Source organism: Anser anser (assembly GCF_964211835.1).
Source record: "Anser anser genome assembly, chromosome: 3".
NCBI lineage: Eukaryota > Metazoa > Chordata > Aves > Anseriformes > Anatidae > Anser > Anser anser.
Window position 1 is genome coordinate 4,743,957 of NC_139722.1, and position 18,317 is coordinate 4,762,273.

At 42.4% G+C, this 18,317-nt stretch overlaps 1 protein-coding gene across 4 annotated transcripts in view; it reads right to left on the reverse strand.

Moving 5' to 3' along the window:
* TFAP2D (transcription factor AP-2 delta) overlaps positions 1-14,945 on the reverse strand; it is a 53,456-nt gene extending 38,511 nt beyond the window's left edge. For 2 of the 4 annotated variants that reach the window (XM_083829850.1, XM_083829849.1), the window contains exons 1-2: positions 13,269-14,360; positions 9,684-9,744 (exon numbers count right to left, since the gene is read on the reverse strand). In XM_083829850.1, the coding sequence (XP_083685976.1) occupies positions 9,684-9,744; positions 13,269-13,814 (607 nt within the window). In that variant the 5' untranslated portion in view covers positions 13,815-14,360. Of the gene's footprint in view, positions 1-9,683; positions 9,745-13,268; positions 14,361-14,673 lie in introns of those variants that run through there. The other 2 variants (XM_083829851.1, XM_083829852.1) reach the window with 2 other exon arrangements.
* Between the last annotated feature and the right edge of the window lie 3,372 nt (positions 14,946-18,317).

Consider the following 18,317-nt stretch of genomic DNA (forward strand, 5'->3'; position numbering starts at 1 on the left):
TATATATACACATTTACATATATACGTGTCAAGAAAACAGTAGCAATGGGTACATATTTATTTACTTCAATAAGTCTGTAAATTTTATAATGAGTGAGACTGTACTATAATCAGTGTGATATTAACGTTATCTTCTTGCCAGGTTAAGCCAGTATGTGCGCCATTTATGCCAGATAAATAATTGTTCCTTTAATCCAAAAACATGTTACCCTGCAGCTGTTCCTACTCTAACCAGAATTTACTGGAACACATCTCATTACTATTTACTAGAAGGTTGTTTACAGCCTAAAGTGGTTAAAAGTATTTTGACTATGTAACACGGTCTCAAACAAAGCAATTCCAGGTAAGTGAGTTATTGGTTAAAAGTGATAAAAAAAAAAAAAAACAAAAACATGTCTAAGCAATTTGCTCTCCAGAAACATGGAGCACAAGTTGTAAATTACAAGGAGGTAAAATCTGTTGCGTATAATTATTTCACTATATTAATTATTCATTGACTCGATAACAGAGAGCAGTGTGGTGTTTTACAGACAAAGCTATGTCCTTGTCACAAACTGTGTGCAGTTTTGAAGGCAAGGCCCTCCTCATACAAACACCACCATGAAGAGATGGATGAAGTCATGGCCTTTACACCAGGTGGTAAACAGGAAAAGGAGTGACTGTAAACAAAGAGAAGCATCCTGGAAAGAGAAAGGAAAGAAAAAGTGCAACCAAACTTGAAGATGAAGGGTTCTTTCTTTCAAACACATACACTTTAATGTATTCTTTCCCCCATATTCTGATCATATGTTAGAATGGAGGAATGATTTTCTAAAATACAGCTCAATGAGGAGAGGACGAGGTCTGGTTTATGTTGCACTGAACAAAAGTGGCAACAATGAGCTGTCACCCAATGCTGCTGTGGGTGCTGTTGGAAAAATCAATCCTTGTTCAACCATTGAGTTGGTCTTGTGATAACATAATGTTTGAGAACTGGGATGCTAACTGTCACAGCTGAAGAAGCAGAAGAAAATGCCCTCAAAATGAAAATAGAAATAATGCCTTTGATAAGTCTAGCATTTCAGCCTGGAGATCTCTATTCCTCTTGGCAGATTTTACTTCCTTTAGAAATTTTTACAAACTATCTTTTGGTGCTAGGATATATAAGAAGTTGTCAGCTCATCAGAAGAACATCCCAACACATAACCATGACAAAGAAATATGCCCGCCAGTGTACACAAAGAATGGAAAGCTGTGGCCATTACTTTCTGATGCTACCCACACAAATGGTCCTACTGCAAGGCTAGGAAAAGAATACTAGAGTGGGCAGAAGGTGAGATAACCAGTAGGATCATTCAAGAGATGACCTCAGCAATTTCCTGCTATGGCTATCACGTGCAATAAGCATTTGAATGTTAAAAGAATTATTTTTAGGACAACTGTTTATTCCCACAGTGTAGTGGTTATATGGTCTGGTCACATATAATCTGTTGCCATGAGATACTGCATTACAGATGACTGTAAATTGTGGTAGTTGTGCTGTTACATCCACAGAGGTTTAAAGGCACAAGTAAAACAAGATTTAGATGAAGGTGGGGTATCTTTTATATTACAACTGATAGATTTGGGAAACAAAAAGAAAGAAGGAAAGCTTTCAGGCACAAAAACCCTTCTTCAGGGCTTGTCTTTTATCCAACTCTATTCAATTACTTTTTCTTTCTTCTAGACAGAATTTTACCTTCTGATCTGTCACCTTCATGTTGATTTCAAGAAATACAATTGTTCAAAAAGAAAAGGATAGGAGAGGAAGAAATATGCTTTATGCAGCAAAACACATCTGGAGAAAGACCCAGGGCCTGATTCTGCCATATTCTGAGTCACCTCAGCTACAATAAATTTAACTTAATTTCAAGTGTTCCAAGGGAGAGGAAGAAGGAGAAACTACACTAATTCTAGCTAGCTTTCTTCTGGGACCCAGTCCTTTTCTTTGTAGCTGGCTGGTTCACACTCAGTGCAACTCTGTGTGAACTGCACTTTTGCTTTGTTTCCTATGCCTAGAATGAACAAAAGTTAGGCTAAGTGATACTGAAAAAGGTAGTCACAACAAACATTGGGAGAGTATTTCTCTTCCTTATTCCTGTCTCTCCATCAAATAGCGTAAGTCAGTGCAAAATGCCAAGACACGCTGATGACAAGTTCTGTGGATGACAGCAGCAAGAACAACAGAGGCATGCTCTAACCCAAGAGCAACATACTCCAGTCGTGTCAACACAATGAAAATCCCAATAATTCATGATGCAAAAAGAGCTTGGTCTGCTTTGATTGTAGGGTTCCCTTTATACAGATAAACAGGACAATAGGGTTTCTAGAGTGAAATGATTTATTCTGGTTAAGTTGTACACTTGAACATCTGCTGAAATATAGGTCTCCCTAATATTGTCAGAGTTAAGTATTTGTGCATTTTCTCATTGCAAATCCATATCCTCATGTTTCATGCTTTTCATGATAAGTAACACTATTGCTTTATTATAAACAAAATATTTGTTGATGTTACTAAATATTTTTTTCACTTTCAATACAAACATTTTTTAAACATGTCTGTATTTTTTATAGATACAAACATTCTACAATGTCATTTCTTATTTGTTAGTCATAACAGCTGCAATATGACAGGTACTTTACATTAATTCAAGAGAAGGTAAACCCTTTTCTAAAATACTCACTTATAAATATCATATAGTTATGGGAGGAAAAATCATTATTTACCAGAGCCAACAGTGCAGAAGTAATGTTTGTTTTGTTTTGTTTTGTTTTGTTTTGTTTTGTTTTGTTCTCCAGGAATGGGAGGAAAAATCATTATTTACCAGAGCCAACAGTGCAGAAGTAATGTTTGTTTTGTTTTGTTTTGTTTTGTTTTGTTTTGTTTTGTTTTGTTCTCCAGGATATATGTTTGTGTGTGTGCTTGTGTACATTATTAAGCACAAGCATGTGTGAGTGCCTACTGATTAATCTTATATAAAATATTAATAATGTACTATGCTTTTTATTAGTCTATTATTTATATCTACAGGTGCTGTTCGTGGGAATCTCCAGCTTATACTATATTTTCTGCTCAGTTATGAAATTCTAACAAAAGTACAATACATTGCAAAATGAAGACATGTAAACCTACCTCTCTTCACCTTTTTTTTTTTTTTTCTTTTTCCCTAACAAGTACAAACCTAAGCTAGCCGTTAATTGTATAGGGTTTATCAGCATTATTTAATCCAATGTTCAGTTCCCAAGGGTCTGTAAGCAATTGAAAATGTTCCCCAAGTTATCCTCAAATGATCCGGTCATTAATCTCGGGAGCTAAATATTCACAATTCTAAAACTCATCTGCATTTGTCAGGAAAAAAAATAGTAGGTACTGCCTGCTTTCCCCAGTTACTCTCTTGTTTTACTGATGCGTACAAACTTTGCATCATGTACCTAGTCAAGTAAACCAGCTCTTCCTATATATATGAACAATTCTGAGATAATATCCTTTACTACAGCTTTCCTGCTAAGGAAACACAGACATGTCTGCAAGCACAAAGCAATTTAATATACACATATATGCTATATATATATACGTAAACTAGAAGAGTCAGAAAGATAGAGGGGATGGTCAGTAGTTTTTACGATCCATCTTTTACCTACATACATCTTTTAAAGTTGTTAAGAGCATTAAGAATTTTAAGTTTAGACAACGCTAAAAAAATACCTTGGGAGAAGCAAAGACAAGAACAAAATAATATAAATAAGAGCGATTTGTCCAGGAAGTTAACCTTAAAAAATGTATCAAGATGCAAAAGGTTTTAAAATCTGTCACCCAGGAGTTCAGCAAAAGTAACGGAACTGATGCGGGAGCACTTTCGCAGCTCCCGGTGTGAAAGATAGAATCCAAACCCCAAATAGAGCCAAAAGAAAATAAATCTGTTTCATTCCTCTTTCTTATACACAAACCAGAAGAACTTATGAGCACTTTTGGAATACAGCTGTGAGTTGCTGGTAGGTGAGCCTGCATTGTGTCCTGCGTGGCTGCAGGAGGAAGGTTTGGGGTTGTGTGCATGATAGGGTGTGTGTATGAGTGACTGGTAAGGCTTTGGGGCTCTGCCCGTGGTGTTTCACGAGTGAGCACTGCGTGGGGAAGAGAACGCGGTGCTGGAGGGGGGAACTGTGCTCTCCACGGGGGTGTGCGTGGTATGTGTCCACGCGGGTCGTGCTTTTCTACACCTTGTGGCCTGCGTATGTGTCTGAATTTGAAAGGTGCCGGGGAATGCTCCGCGTGTTGTGCGCTCTGTGCGTCGTAGGCGCTGTGTGTGTTAAGGGGAGCCAAGCCGGGATTGTGCAAATCACGGCAGCCCGAGCTCGGAACGGAGCAAAAGAAGACAGAAGACACATAAAGCACAACCTCTACCCCAGAAACACTGATTGGAGAGCGGCACCAACCCCGCAGTGAATGCGATCCGCGCTATCACCACTCTGCGAGCAGCCGGAACAGATCCTTTCGGAAATCAAAAGAAAAGAAAACAAACAAAAACACCCCGAAACCAACCCCACATCTCTTCCCCAAACAGGTCGCAAAGGTCTTGCTCCCACCAGGACCCTTTTAAAGGGAGCTGGCTCGCTCCCTTCCCGGCCAACCAAGCTCTCTGGCTCCGGGCACTGAGCTCAGCCCCCTCCGTCCCCTTCCCCAAGCCGAAACTCCCGGAGAGCTAACACTCGCCGCCCGATTTGGGGAGGCAGTGATTTTAGTCGGCTGGAGATTATCTCAGCTGGAGCCGCGAGAGCCATTAATTAAGCCAGCTATTTAGGATTTTAATGCCATTTAAATTGGCCCTTGGAGTAGAAAAGAGGAGAAAAAGACAACAGTGCTAATGACAGTGCATTAGGATCTGAACACAATGATGGGCTATTACAGGAGTCCCGAGGCTCTTGTAAGGTTCAGAAGAGCCGGGAAAAGGGAAGGAAGAGAACAACAAAGGGAAGACAAGGAGAGGATATGCCCTGCCCTCGGTGGGCTGCCGGCTTGGGCGCTGGGACCTCATCCACCGCACCCAGCCCTCCATTCCTGCCTTGGCCTGCCAAGACCCCCTGCTTAGGGGGCCGGACACAGCAGTGCTGTGGGGGCAGGAGGTGCTGGGGGGCGGCGAGGGGGTCCTCAGGCACCTTTTTGGGGGTGGAGGCTAGCCTGGTAACTCCAGTTTGCTAGTGCAGGGGATGGAAAGGAGATGCGTCCCCTCTGCCCATTCTTGCACCTTGCCTGCCCCGTGCTGCCTGGATGGGACCGCGGGGGCCTCGCGGTGATGCCCTAGCACCCTCTCCTGTCCCTCTCCTCTGTACCCAAGGGGCAGGGGAGAAAGCTGTCCCGGGGAGAGGCAGCAAAGCCCTCAGCCCCTGCTTTCATCCGCCTCCAACATCTTGCCCGAAGTCTTGCCCTTAATGACTGAGTCATTAGGCGGTAGTTTTGAGTGTCAAAAAATTAAAATTAGACGTGGGGACAGGATCAAGGCTCAGCGAGTGCCTTTCAAATAAGAAGCGATACCACGACTAAGTACATAAAAGACAGAGGCGAGAAAGGGAAGCGTCATTCCCCGGATTTTATTGGCAATTTATGGTGACTGATGCTCTAGCTTTTAAGAAGAGGGTGGGTTTCTTTTTTATTTCTTTATTTTTTCTTCTTTTTTTCTCTCTCTTTTTTTTTTTCTTCTTCCCCCACCCCCTCAAATCAAATTTAATTTGATTAAATTTATATTTAATCAAATAAGATCTGAGGGTTATTTCTAGCTAGGCATTAATGCATTCGGATGTCAGTCACCTCTAAGCGATTTGACAAACTCAAGATCTCTTAAAACGTGCAGAGTTCAGATCATATTAATTCCCCAAAAATGTTTTGATTCAAAGTAGTTTGTATTTTATGTTGCCAAGGGCAATCGAAAAAGAGCTATTGCCGATAGGTTGGCCCTTCTCTCTTCAGGGCCCAGAGGCGATAGCAGTATTTAAGCTTCTGAAATTAGCCTGGGGCAGGAACGATGGATGATCACAAAGCGAAACAAGAGCTTTTTTTGGAGTTTGCCATCTCGATTTCATAAAACGATGCAGGCCAAATGTCACCGTGTTGTCTTTTTAATCCAAATATATGGAGGTGAGGACACCAAACCTGCATACACTTCATGTCCGAGGGATGGGGAAGGCACGGGTGTGGAAGGGGGTTTGGAAGGCATTTGAAGATGAAGGCCCCACCAAAAAGAAAAAAAAAAAAAAAAGGAGAGAGAGAAAGAAAAAAAGAAGAAGAAGAAAAAAAGAAGAAAGAAAAAAGGGGGAGGGGTGAAGAGAGAAAAAGAAAGGGAAAGAGAGAAATCAAGCAGGAATCAGATTCTTCTGCTTTTAAAATGACAACCTAGAGAGGAATTAAAAGGGAATTGGTATGTAATAAAAGCCTGAGACGATTAATAGGAAAGTATAAGAGGGGAGGGATTTTTTTAATGACTAAAAAACACAGACGACTCCTGTAAATAGAAGCTTCGTTTCTTCAAGTGATTTCTTTTGAAACGAGCGATCTGAATATTCAACTTTAAGGCAAAGCTCCACTCTGTATGTACAACATTAATATGATCTCTGCAGAATTTGGTACTCAGAAATATTAACATATCAAAGCTGCTGCCTGAGGCTAGAGAAGCTATCGATACACGAGCAGTAGGAAAAGTAAAGATTATTGGTTCTGATGGTTAGAGCAGGGAAGCTCCGGGCTAAATCCTGCACACCATTAACTGAAAGTGATAGCATGGGGATCTCTGCCCTGGAATCGGTGGCAAATATTTTCTCTAGCTAGTAATTAGCTTGCCAGTACCTAAGCCTTGCAAAAATCTTTTACTTTCCGAGCCTCATTAAAAGCAAACACCAAATCACTGCACTAAACAATCTAGAAGGCAGCTGATATGTGTAATGGCAGCTAGAGATGGAAGCAGGGAAAAGACTTGTTTGTGATGTTTGTCATTCCTATCAGTATTAATACCAGGACTGCAAAGCATGGCACTTCTTAGAGATTGCTTTTTTTTTTTTTTTTTTTTTTTTGAGAGAACTATTGAATAGTGCATTCCCATGGGAAAGTATATGGGAAGTTCCTTCCTTCCTTCCTTCCTTCCTTCCTTCCTTCCTTCCTTCCTTCCTTTCTTTCTTTCTTTCTTTCTTTCTTTCTTTCTTTCTTTCTTTCTTTCTTTCTTTCTTTCTTTCTTTTTCTTTCTTTCTTTCTTTCTTTTTCTTTCTTTCTTTCTTTCTTTCTTTCTTTCTTTCTTTCTTTCTTTCTTTCTTTCTTTCTTTCTTTCTTTCTTTCTTTTCCTTTCTTCCTTTCTTCCTTTCTTCCTTTCTTCCTTTCTTCCTTTCTTCCTTTCTTCCTTTCTTTCCTTTTCCCTCTCTCTTTCTCTCTCTCTCTTTCTCTCTCTCTTTCTTTATCTTTCTCTCTCTTTCTTTTCCTTTTCTTTCTTTTTCTCGCCCTCTTTCTCTCTTTCTCCCTCTCTTCCTCTTTCTCACTCCTTCTTTTTCTCACTCCCTTCTTCCCTTTTTTCCTTCCTTCCTTCCTCTCCTTCCATTTCTTCCTTCTTTTTCCCCTTTCCTTCTTGCTATTGTATCTAAAGTATTCAAAAGCAACCTTTAAAAAATATATGTATATATTAGCGACAAAAATAAAATAAAAAATCTGACACGAGATGTTTAAAATATTAGAGAAGCCACTCTTGAGTTAATATATTCTTATTGATGTATTACTAGAAAAGAAGTGTGATTTATTTATATGGGATACTGTATAGCGCTTAGGAGCAGGATGTTTTGATTACTGCTAACACCTATCGCTTTTTTTGAAGTCGGACAAAATATTTATTATGTATTTTTAATATACATTTGAAACTTAGACTCTCGCCTTTGATATCTTCCCTGAATATGCCAAGAGATAGATAGCAGTGCAGTAGTAGTTTTGCACTTAGATCAGGGTAGAGAAAACCTTGCATTTTCATGCTGGATTTCCTTTACTATCAATCTTTAAATCCTTGAATAATTTGATCACTTTAAAAAGAGAGGGAGAGGAAGGGAGAGAGGAGAAGAGAGAGACTTGACTACAATCATCTGCACAGGTAATTGGAATCTTCTTAACAGCAACTGAATAAACGGGAGTTGAGCTGAGCTGAGATTTGAGCCGCCCTTCAGCTGGGAAATAAGAACGACAGTAAAACACTACAGACTCAGACCTCAGCTGACGGCAGCTAGGTCTTTTTCAGCTAACGATCTCTGCCTCTCGGAGGTCAGCTCTGGGATCAAACCCGAAAAGAATTATCCCCTTTCCTAGGGATAATTAGCATCAGCTGAAATCCGAGAGACGAAGACCTAGGCATCGACAGCACGAAGCAGGCAGGAGTTTGCAACCCCTCCGCGCTGCCAAACCCGCTCCACAGCCAGCTGTGCCCGGGGAAGGGGCCGGGAAATGTTTGGTATCCATCCTCCCAAATTTTTCCCCTTTCCCCTCCGCCGGCTCTGCCGCTCAGCCCCGGGTCGGGCTCCGGGAGCTGTCCCTTCAGCACCACCGCGCCACCGCTGCTGCCCGGCTAAGCCCCGCGGCTTGCTCAGGGAACCCCCAGAAAGCCCAGACAAAAAAGAAAAACAGTCCCCCCCCTCTTGTGCTATAGACTCCTTGTCGCTCTGGACTAGCATCAGTGTGAGCAGAGCCCGAGAGGTCTTCTACTGTTGGTCGCACTCTTTCTCATGTAAGGGTTTAACCGCACGTGTGCCTTCCCTCTATCTCTGCTCGCCATCTACAAACTTGTGTGAGGCTGTTGTTACAGCTTTGTCTAAGGAAGTGGTGGCTGAAATCAGCTCTCTGCCGCGGCAGCATCACGTCGCCTAAAATAGCTCCTAAATATCGATTTTTCAAGGTGGATATTACGAACAAGGAAAGGCAATATTGGGACAAGAGGTGCGTGTTCCAGGAGACTGAGCCAAGAAGTGTGCTCCCCACGACTGCATCATTCGTTTTGTATTGTGAATTAAACTATGCTTTTCAAGCCTGTTCGAACGTGTTCCCACATCAGGCCTTTAGACTGATATTGTTTCTCCTCAAGGTAAATGATAATAATGACAAAAATAAACAGAATACTCAGATCTCGCAAATGCTGAAGAAATGGGTATCTATCAAGAATTCCAAATCTTTCCTCTAGCTTTGACTTTAGGTATTTACATTGACAGATGGTTACCAAAGGAAGTGACACTGTCAAAAGCGTGTTCCACACAGGTCTGGAGCGCTATTGAAACCACGTTTCCAAAAAAACCCTTTCATTCCCCACACGAGATGAAACCGCCGATTTAAAAATCCGGCGCCAGGGAGCACGTTTCTCAAACTCACTATCAGGGAACCCCAGGTTAAACGGGGAATGATAAAAGGAGACAAGGAAGCTCTGGATTCAGGGAGAGTATCCGAGAGCTACTGAGGAACAAATCACTTGTAAAGAGCAAATGGACTGTGAAATATGAAGTGCTCTAAGCTAGTTTGAACGTACTTCTGTCAAACGTCAAATTACCACTATTTCTGCAGTAAATCCAAACTACACCTAACAGTGGAGCAGGGAAAGAGAGAGAAATAGAGAGGATTTCACTTTTACAAAAATTGATAGACGCAAGTATTTGTAACCTCTTACCTCTTCTTATCACACCTCCTTGCCCGTTCAGTACAAGTCCACATTGGGCCTCCACTGAGCTCTTAAGCAATGAGGGGGGGCGTAGGGGAGGGGGGAAGGAAAGAAAGGAAAGAAAGAAATCAGATATAGAAACCCACAGACAGATCACATAGCTTTTGCTTTGTTACACGATTAGCTCAGGAACAATAGTTAGGGTGAGGTAGAAAAACACGTTACTGTCATCCAACTCAAGTGGTCTGGCGAAAGCGCACTGCTATCCTGCAGCCTGTCCCTACACCATGAAATGCAGGGCAATTATCACTTTCATTTCCGTTTAAATAAGAGTTTCTCCTGGACTGGGGAGGTAGATCGGCAGTTATGTTGGCAGGATAGAGGGACAAAACAAGTACGCTTGAAAGAACAGTGTGTTCACTCTATAGTTGCGCGCACCATTGTAAAAATGCATTTTATATAATATTTTTGCATATTAAGTGTATATTAATATACATATACAGTGCTAAATTTATATATATGTTTAGCGACATATATACAGCGACTTACAAAGTGTGCACACAAAGAGCATAAACAACAGAAGACCGATTGGGCTTTGTCGGCTACACAAGTCGTAAGAGTGTAACAAAGGGGCTGAAGAAGCCAGTCTCTCTGTGCGTGTGTCCGCACATAGGTGGGGATGAATATGCATCTGTGTGCGCACACATAGGCACCCATGTGTGAGTGTGGCGTGAAGAACCGTCCAAAAGCCTGTCTACGGCTTCTGGTGCACATCCGAAGAGATCTCACTTCTTTATTCTCCTGTTACAAGTCTTATTACTTGGGGATCTTCGCCGTCCTTAATAAATATTTTTATTGGAATCATAAAAGACTTGAAAGGGTTGGTTTTTCTTTGGGTTTTCCTTATGTTGGGGGTTAAAACACCACAACAAACCAAACCTAAATCTTTGCCCAGTGGAAATGTGTTAAAGACGCATTTTCCTCTACAAACAAACGAGGTATTGGACATGAAAGAGGCCTTTAAGGGTGTTAACCTACTCAACAGCCCGTGAAGAGTTAAGTAAATGCGGAGAGAGTCGGTGCATAATAAAAACCCCACTTTACAAAACAACCTTTACAGTCCTGGCTCTCTCCCCCACTTTCACCATATTGGCTCTGGCCCTGTAAGACCTTCCTTTTCAAGGCTCTTTTTTATTTTAAGTGTTCTGCCTTAAAGTGATTATGAAATCAATATGAAAAAAAACTTGGCTACTGAGCATAAATTAAAGCGGTGATGGGAAAAGGTGTGACAGTTTTCTTTGTTGCCCATGGAAAATCTTTTTAGGGCACTGAAAGATGCCACTCCAGCTCCAAGACTGTTTGCATCTGTTAGGCTGACTTAAACCGCCCTCGAAACTATTGGACATTCACTTAAAATTCTGTGCAGGGAAAAGTATATTTACATTTGTTGCATTTGAAATGAGGCATATGCTGATGAACGTTTTAAAAAGAAAGACTAAGGGAACAGGGGGAAGACTGGTTAGACCATAATTTTGGTTTAAAACTATTTATGTTCTGTCCTCTTTCTGTTCGCCACCAAAAAGCTTCCCACTAAGCCCAAGGTGATATTCGCAAGTGTCCAAGTGTATTCTGAATCAGCTAAATCATAAAGATAAATATTCATATTTTCAACTTCTCGCTTCTTAAGCTTTTAGATACCCCAGAACACTTCCCTCATCTGTTCGGGAAAGGAGGGAGGAGGAAAAATAAAGAAAAGATAAGCTACAAAGGCGTTAACTAGGGAAACGAGGCTATTTATCTTCAAATAAAGTGTGATCGAAAAAATAATATTTTCGAAAGAAATTTTGTTTATTTTTTTCTTCTTTAAATAAACAAAAAAAGAATTTGCCTCTAGCAGCTTAACCAACCTCTTTTTTTTTTTTTTTTTTTTTAAGGGAAACATGTTGTTTGGTCGGATGACATTGCATAAATGACCAGTTGAATGGCACTAAGTCGAAAATTGGATAAACTATGGTGCTTTTTTGCCCGGGACTTAGGCATTGTCTGCTGTCTTGCAAACGTTCCTAATCCCCTCTTTTGAAAAATACAAGGCTTTGTGCCTGCCAAAGAAAAAAAATTTGTACAGATACAAAAAAATCAGCAGCAGACGTGGTTATAAAAAGGAGTAAATAGGTTTTAGTTGGGCTGAGCAGTGAATGGCAGATTTTTTTTATTTTTTTTTTTGAGGGGGGTAACATAAGGAGATCCTTGTGAAAAATGTAAACAAAAAATGCCCAGAGAGGATAAAATTATATAGTGAATTTTAATGGAGAAAGCCAGGTTTAAATAGTTAGGGTTTCCTCGTCAGATATATAAAAGATAACGTTCTTTGTTGGGTTGTTGGATTGTTTTCCTCCTTAAAAAAAAAAAAAAAATCTCCAATGTATACAGAGGTTTTAGGATTTTGTTTGTTTGTTTTTTTTCAAGGGAAGAAAATAAACGTTCTTAATTTTATAAACTTCGGGTTTTTCCGAATCTTTGACGGCTACATATTTTTGGAAAGAACAACACAGAGAGCTTTGTATGACTGGGAGCGAGATTTGAGGGAAAAGTAAGTACAGTAAATACGGTCCTATTTGTCTCTCTCTGCTGTTTGGGGAGCTTTAGTTCTTCAGCTGGTCGGAAGAAGGAAGGTTTGCTCTTGATTTGGGGGAGTTTTCGAAATGGCTGTTATATACAAGAGGGCGTTGTTTGCAATTTTGGGAACAATTTTCATTTCGGTACCAGCTTCATTTACTAGAGGTGAATTTTTAGTTCAAGGGGAAAGGATTTCTGAGCGGATAAAGCTGAGATTAAGATACATAGAAACAGAATTTTTTGATGGGTCCAGGTGCCGTTTGGCGGGGGGGGGGAACAGCTAAATGAGTAGATAGATAATTCAACTGCATCTGCTTATATCTCTCTCCCTGTTAACGTCTAGATCGGATATTGCGAGGGAGTTTTATCATACAGAGCATTTCTGACGAACATTTACTCCCGTTCATTTCTCCCTTACTTCACGCCTCGGAGTCCAACGGAAGGCTTGCCTTTGTATGTTTGTCGGAAAGCCACCTTTTTTCTGCCCTGCCTTTTTTCTCTTTCCCTGCTCCATCCCTTCCTGACCACATTTGCCTGCGGTGTCGGTGCAAGTTATTTAAACGCTTCCGTTTACTGAAAGCAGGGAAGAGTTCAGGAAAAGCGGAAAGGTGTCTTTGGTTTGGTTTAGTTTTTGGTGCTGGTGCCTTTGGTTAGAACTGGCACACAGGGACAGGGACACATAGGGACACACGCACCCCGAGATCTCCGGATGAGTCCCCCCCGCTGAAGGCAGGAGCGAGTTTTTTGTTTGGCGAGCAAAACCCCTCGCTTTTTCACATTTTTATTGCTGCTCTTCTGGAGGGGACGGGCTCCGGATCGGGTTTGTGATGAATCTTCCCTCCTTTGTATGAGCTACACGAGAGCTATTCTGAGCAGAGGAAAATGGGGAGGTGGGGAGGGCGGGGGGGGGGGGGGGGGGGACCAGGGCAGGGGGAGGGGAGAAGAAGGTGCCTCGAAAGGAGATCGCATGCTATTTACCTGCAAATCGTCTGCTCCCGAGGCTGCAAGCCCGAGGCTTGGTCCTGGCAGGAGTCTTTGATCTGGATGCATCCCATATTGGGACCCATGGCTCATAAGAGACAGGTCGTGGCGGCGGTAAGCATCTAAGCACCCCAACTCTCTCCTCTGCTCGTCCAAGCAAGAGGACTTGAGCGCCCGCGCATTGTGCAGGTTGATAAAATCAGTGGGTTCCCCATGGTGGATCTGCTGGTAGTATTGCTGGGAGTGGTGGAGAGAGTTCAAGGAGTAAGCGTCGGGGTTGACTGCCGGGTGGCTGTGTTGGAACTCGTAGTGGAAGGACTGGTGATGCAGTGGAGTGTACTGGTGGTTAGTGGAGAAGTACGGGGAGGCGAACTCGGTGCCCGTGGTAGAATAAGTGAGAGGAGACGAGGAGGAATAGGCGACGGTCGAGTTGGCCACAGACTCCAGGCATCCAAGCTGCATCAAACGGTAACTGTTTGATCCGTCATGACGTATCTGAAAGGAAGAAGTGAAAAGAAGACCCCAAAACTGAAGGTTTGTCATTTAAAGCCCCGGGTGCGGTTCTTCCAAGCACGCTGTCCTGCATAGCTTCTCCCACTGCAGAAGCGTCTAAGCCTGCGAGCTGCAACCCCAGCAACAAAAGATCCTTTCCTACCTTGGGCTGGTGCCATAAAGGTCTGTTCAAAAAATCATAAACAGCCCAGCCTGCCCTTAATACCGTCAAGCGAAAGGAATCCACGCACTGAAATAAAATCTATCTATCTATCTGTCCATCCATTCATCTATCTATCCATCCACCTCCTGATCACAGCTGTAATATCTGGGGCTGACACAAAAACTCATCAAACAGAGGAAACTACCGAGAATACACACAAGTCCCGTCCCTATGTTACAGCGTTACACATTGAGAAAGCTTTGCCGCCTGCTTGCCTTCCTTTCTTCCTTCCTTCCCTTCTTTTTTTTTTTTTTGAACCCCTATTTTTCTTTCTTTTTTAAATAACGAATCAGATCCAAAATTCCACCCCCCCTCCTTTTCCTGCGTTTCGAAAGAAAAGGGGAGTCCTGTTTTATAGCGAGAACTCCCCATTCCTGGCGAGCTGGTGGTGATTTCTCTCCACTTCATTATATTATTAGGGGTATTATTCTGATTTTCGTTCTGGCAACGGTTTTAACGTGGTAATGAGTTGCCCTTTCTGGCGACAGATGTCATAACGAATTTTCTCTCTATACTTCTTTAAGTTATCTCTGAAGCTGGATTATAATTAAATGTAACGGTCCAATATGGATTTAAAAAAATGGAAACAACCACACAGGCACATTCACACACACATATGCACACACGCACACACACATCCACACACGCGCGCACACACACACTCACACACTCACACACACAAAATACCTCTGCATCGTGGACGAGACCTGGAAAGGTAGTTGACATTTTTTGGTTCTCCGAAAAAAAGAGAGGAAAAAAAAAAAAAAAAAAGGTCTGGATAAAATTCCCCTCTCCAAATTAAAAAATAAAATAAAATAAAATTTGAAAAATCCAAAGTTCATGTATTTCCCCACTTTTTTTTAGAAAAAATCTCTACAGACAGAGAGAATTTGCAATGTATCTGCATAGATCAGATCTCTCGCTTTTCCATGCACCTCCTTAAAAACCTGTAGGAACAAAATTTTCCCTCTGCACAAAAGCTGCTCCCTGGATCAGATTTTGTACTTGCTGGGTATTTCTTTGGCTGATGTCGTAGGTCCCTTGGTAATATAGAAGTTTTGAAAATTAAGCATCAGCACTGAGAACTGGGAGGACAATAGATAGAGGAGCTTCATCCCTGGAGACAAGGAATAAATATTGTATCTTCGCCTAATAAGGAACTGTAGGTTCTTTCAACATTTTTATACATTTTTCCTCCACTCTTTAGAATGTTTTTTCTTACCCAGGCTAATATGGGAGCTAATCTGATCGAAGGGGGTATTTTGTGTACATTTTATTGGGAAGACATAAAGCTAATATATATTAATATATATTATTAAACCGTCCTTTTCAATAGGTAAGTGCTCCTTCCTGTTGATTATACTGCTTTTAAATATTGACCAGAATCTAAGATTGCACATTTGTATGTGTGTCTGTTTAACTGTATTTTTTTTTCTAAATGAAAACTATGTGGTTTGTTTTAGTTTTTTTTTTTTTTTTTTTACCCTTACATTTACATCGAATTTAAGTCCACCCCACACTCCAACCTGCTTTTACAGCTGCCTAATATGCTATCTTGCAGGCTTCTTTAAATAGCAATTTCAAAACATAAAACTAGGGTGAGACCACAAAGTATCACTGCAGTGGCATATTATATGGAATTATACTTAAAATACATATAGATCGACGGAATTACATTTATGTATATATGAGAAAGAAAAAAAATAAAGAAGGAAACACACAAGCTAAAGACCCTTGATAGCTGTTTTCCCTTCGACATTTCTCAGTGCTGATATATTTTACTGGTGGGACTGCACAGAGGATGGGTCGCACAGCTGAGGGGTTACGTTCCTTATTTATTTAATGACACCGGTCCAAGGAGTTTCCAGGCGGGGATCAGACCCCTGCCTTCTCAGCCCTGTGCCTGTGCTCCTGCCCCTGGTAGGGGCTCTCCGGGTGACTGCACGGGGGGCTCCCAGAGGGGCCGCCCGCGCCCAGGCGAAGCTCGGGGGGAGCCACACGCCCCCCGAGAAGATGCCAGCCCAAATGGCATTTCCCGCCGGGTTGGATCCGCTGATGGCTAGCTTCCACAAATGATAAGCCCGGAGATAGGAGAGGGTGTAACTTGCTTTTAATCGCCATTTAATTTGGTTTGCTTTTAAGTGTTTGAAAAGCGAAGGTGTCTTAATAATAAGCCGCAGGCAAATAGGCATGTGGCTCTCTCCCTCTCTCTCCTTCCTCATTTTTTTATTTTTTTATTTTTTTTAAGGTCCAGGTTTTGGGAGGGTTTATTGGTATCTGTTCATGCGGGCTAACAGGACCTGTCATTCAGTCCTCTTTTCTTTATACAAATGGACAAAGGCACACGACTGGAATTGAAATGCATTGTCTGAAATGGAAAAGTGCGATTACCCAGGCGTGCACAGGGGTCAGCAGCAAACACTTTCTACCTCTACAGCGCTGTGCGAGCGAACTCATCTCGACAGAGTTGTGTCCCCCCCCCATCACACACCTTTCTTAGTGAAGAAAGAGCTATAGGAGGGGAACGAGAAGGAAGGAAGGAAGGAAGGAAGGAAGGAAGGAAGGAAGGAAGGAAGGAAGGAAGGAAGGAAGGAAGGAAGGAAGGAAGGAAGGAAGGAAGGAAGGAAGGAAGGAAGGAAGGAAGGAAGGAAGGAATATTTTTTTCTCTTAAGTGGGATTTCCTACAGTGATTGCTCTAATGGGGCTAGCGAAATACACTTTCCCCCCGATATATATTTGAGAAAATTCTATGAACTCTTCCAAATTCAGGTTCTGTTTGAACCCTTCAAGATCTCGATCAGCAAACTCCAGCACACTGCGGGGAGCCTGGCGAGCACAGCTTGAGCAACCAGAGCAGGCTGGAGTGGGACGGGTTAGTCCTCCACCAAAGGGGTCCAGGCCCCCTTCAGCACACCCTCCTGTTGGAGCGAGACGTGTCCCATCCCTTAGAGAAGGGGAAACCCCATCCCACAGAGCAGGAAAACCTCACCTCCCAGCTAGGTGGATTCTCCCAACAGGTTATATTCTCCTTTAGTCCTGTTTTTTTTTTTTTTTTTTTTTTTTTTTTTTTTTTTTGGGTGGGGAGGGGATTTTGCCAAGGCGAGGCCAGCTCAGCATGAACGGGGACACAAGGGACAAGGGGATACGAGTAGGACCACTGGGGCAGGGGAGGCAGCTCTCCGGGGCAGTAACGATGTCACCAAGTCACCTCCACAGGACACCTTGGCCGCCTATTCAATTCCTATTATTATTTTAGGGGCTGGGAAACTACGTGAGAGGTGGGGACAGGGTGTAGGCGCAGTTCCTTTCTCTTGCATCCTGTGGGTGCCTTGGTGAGTTTGTCAGCCCTCACCTGAGCCGGAGGACATGGACAAGGACTGATGCCTTCCCGAGCTGCCAGCAGATCACCCCTCTGCAGGAGATCCACTTCAAGAGATCGCCCCCGACCGGCCCCTTCCCCCTCCCCAGACACAGCCGCCCGGACAGACTGGCAGCCGCAGCACCAGACAGTTCGGAGCCCAACTTCGCTTCAAACAACAACAAAGCCAGGGAAATGGTTTTGTCTGGAGGAAAGTTTATAAGAAACCCGGCTTGCCAGATGCACTTTACTGGTCAGTTCCATCTGTTAGCTTCGCTTACAGACCCTAAAAATCATATAGACCGTTTGCGCTCCTAATTCCCCCCAATCCAATTAATAACGAGTGAAACTGCAAAGCACTTATTAATTGCTCCCAAAGAAATTCTTTCAGGAAAGTTAATTGGGATCTCTCTGGTTGTCCAACCAGCACCATAAGCTCCTGGTCAGAGCAGACAGACTTCGTGTTGAGTTTCGTTGTGCCTGGGCACGTTGTTTATCCCCCACTCAAAGTTTGCTTCTGTTTCTAGTTTACAGCAGGTGTTTTTTTTTTTTTTTAATTATTATTTTTTTTTGGGGGGGGAGGAGGGTCTGATAAAAGGGAAGGCATACTGGAAAAACAAAAATAGGCTTCCCTCTGGGATGAGCTCAGTTTCCCTGGTAGTTCACTGAAGTGTGCAAAGCGGCTGGTGCTGCTGCAGGGACAGTCTGGGACTGTTGTCTGGCTGCTGCACGAGAGCAGCTCCCTGGACTCACAGAGCTCACTCACCTCGTGTTTGACCTGAAAGTGTTCCCCAGCATTTATAAACCGCAAATTGCATTTTTTTTTCCTTTCTCTCCTAGCCACTGCATTCTGCTGGTTGCCCAGTATTTTATTTTTTTAATTTTTTATTTTCCAAATTAAAAACCTTCTTTTCCACCATGAGTCTACCAGTCTACCAAAGCTAAATCCTTGCTAGAACTAAACTTCTGATGA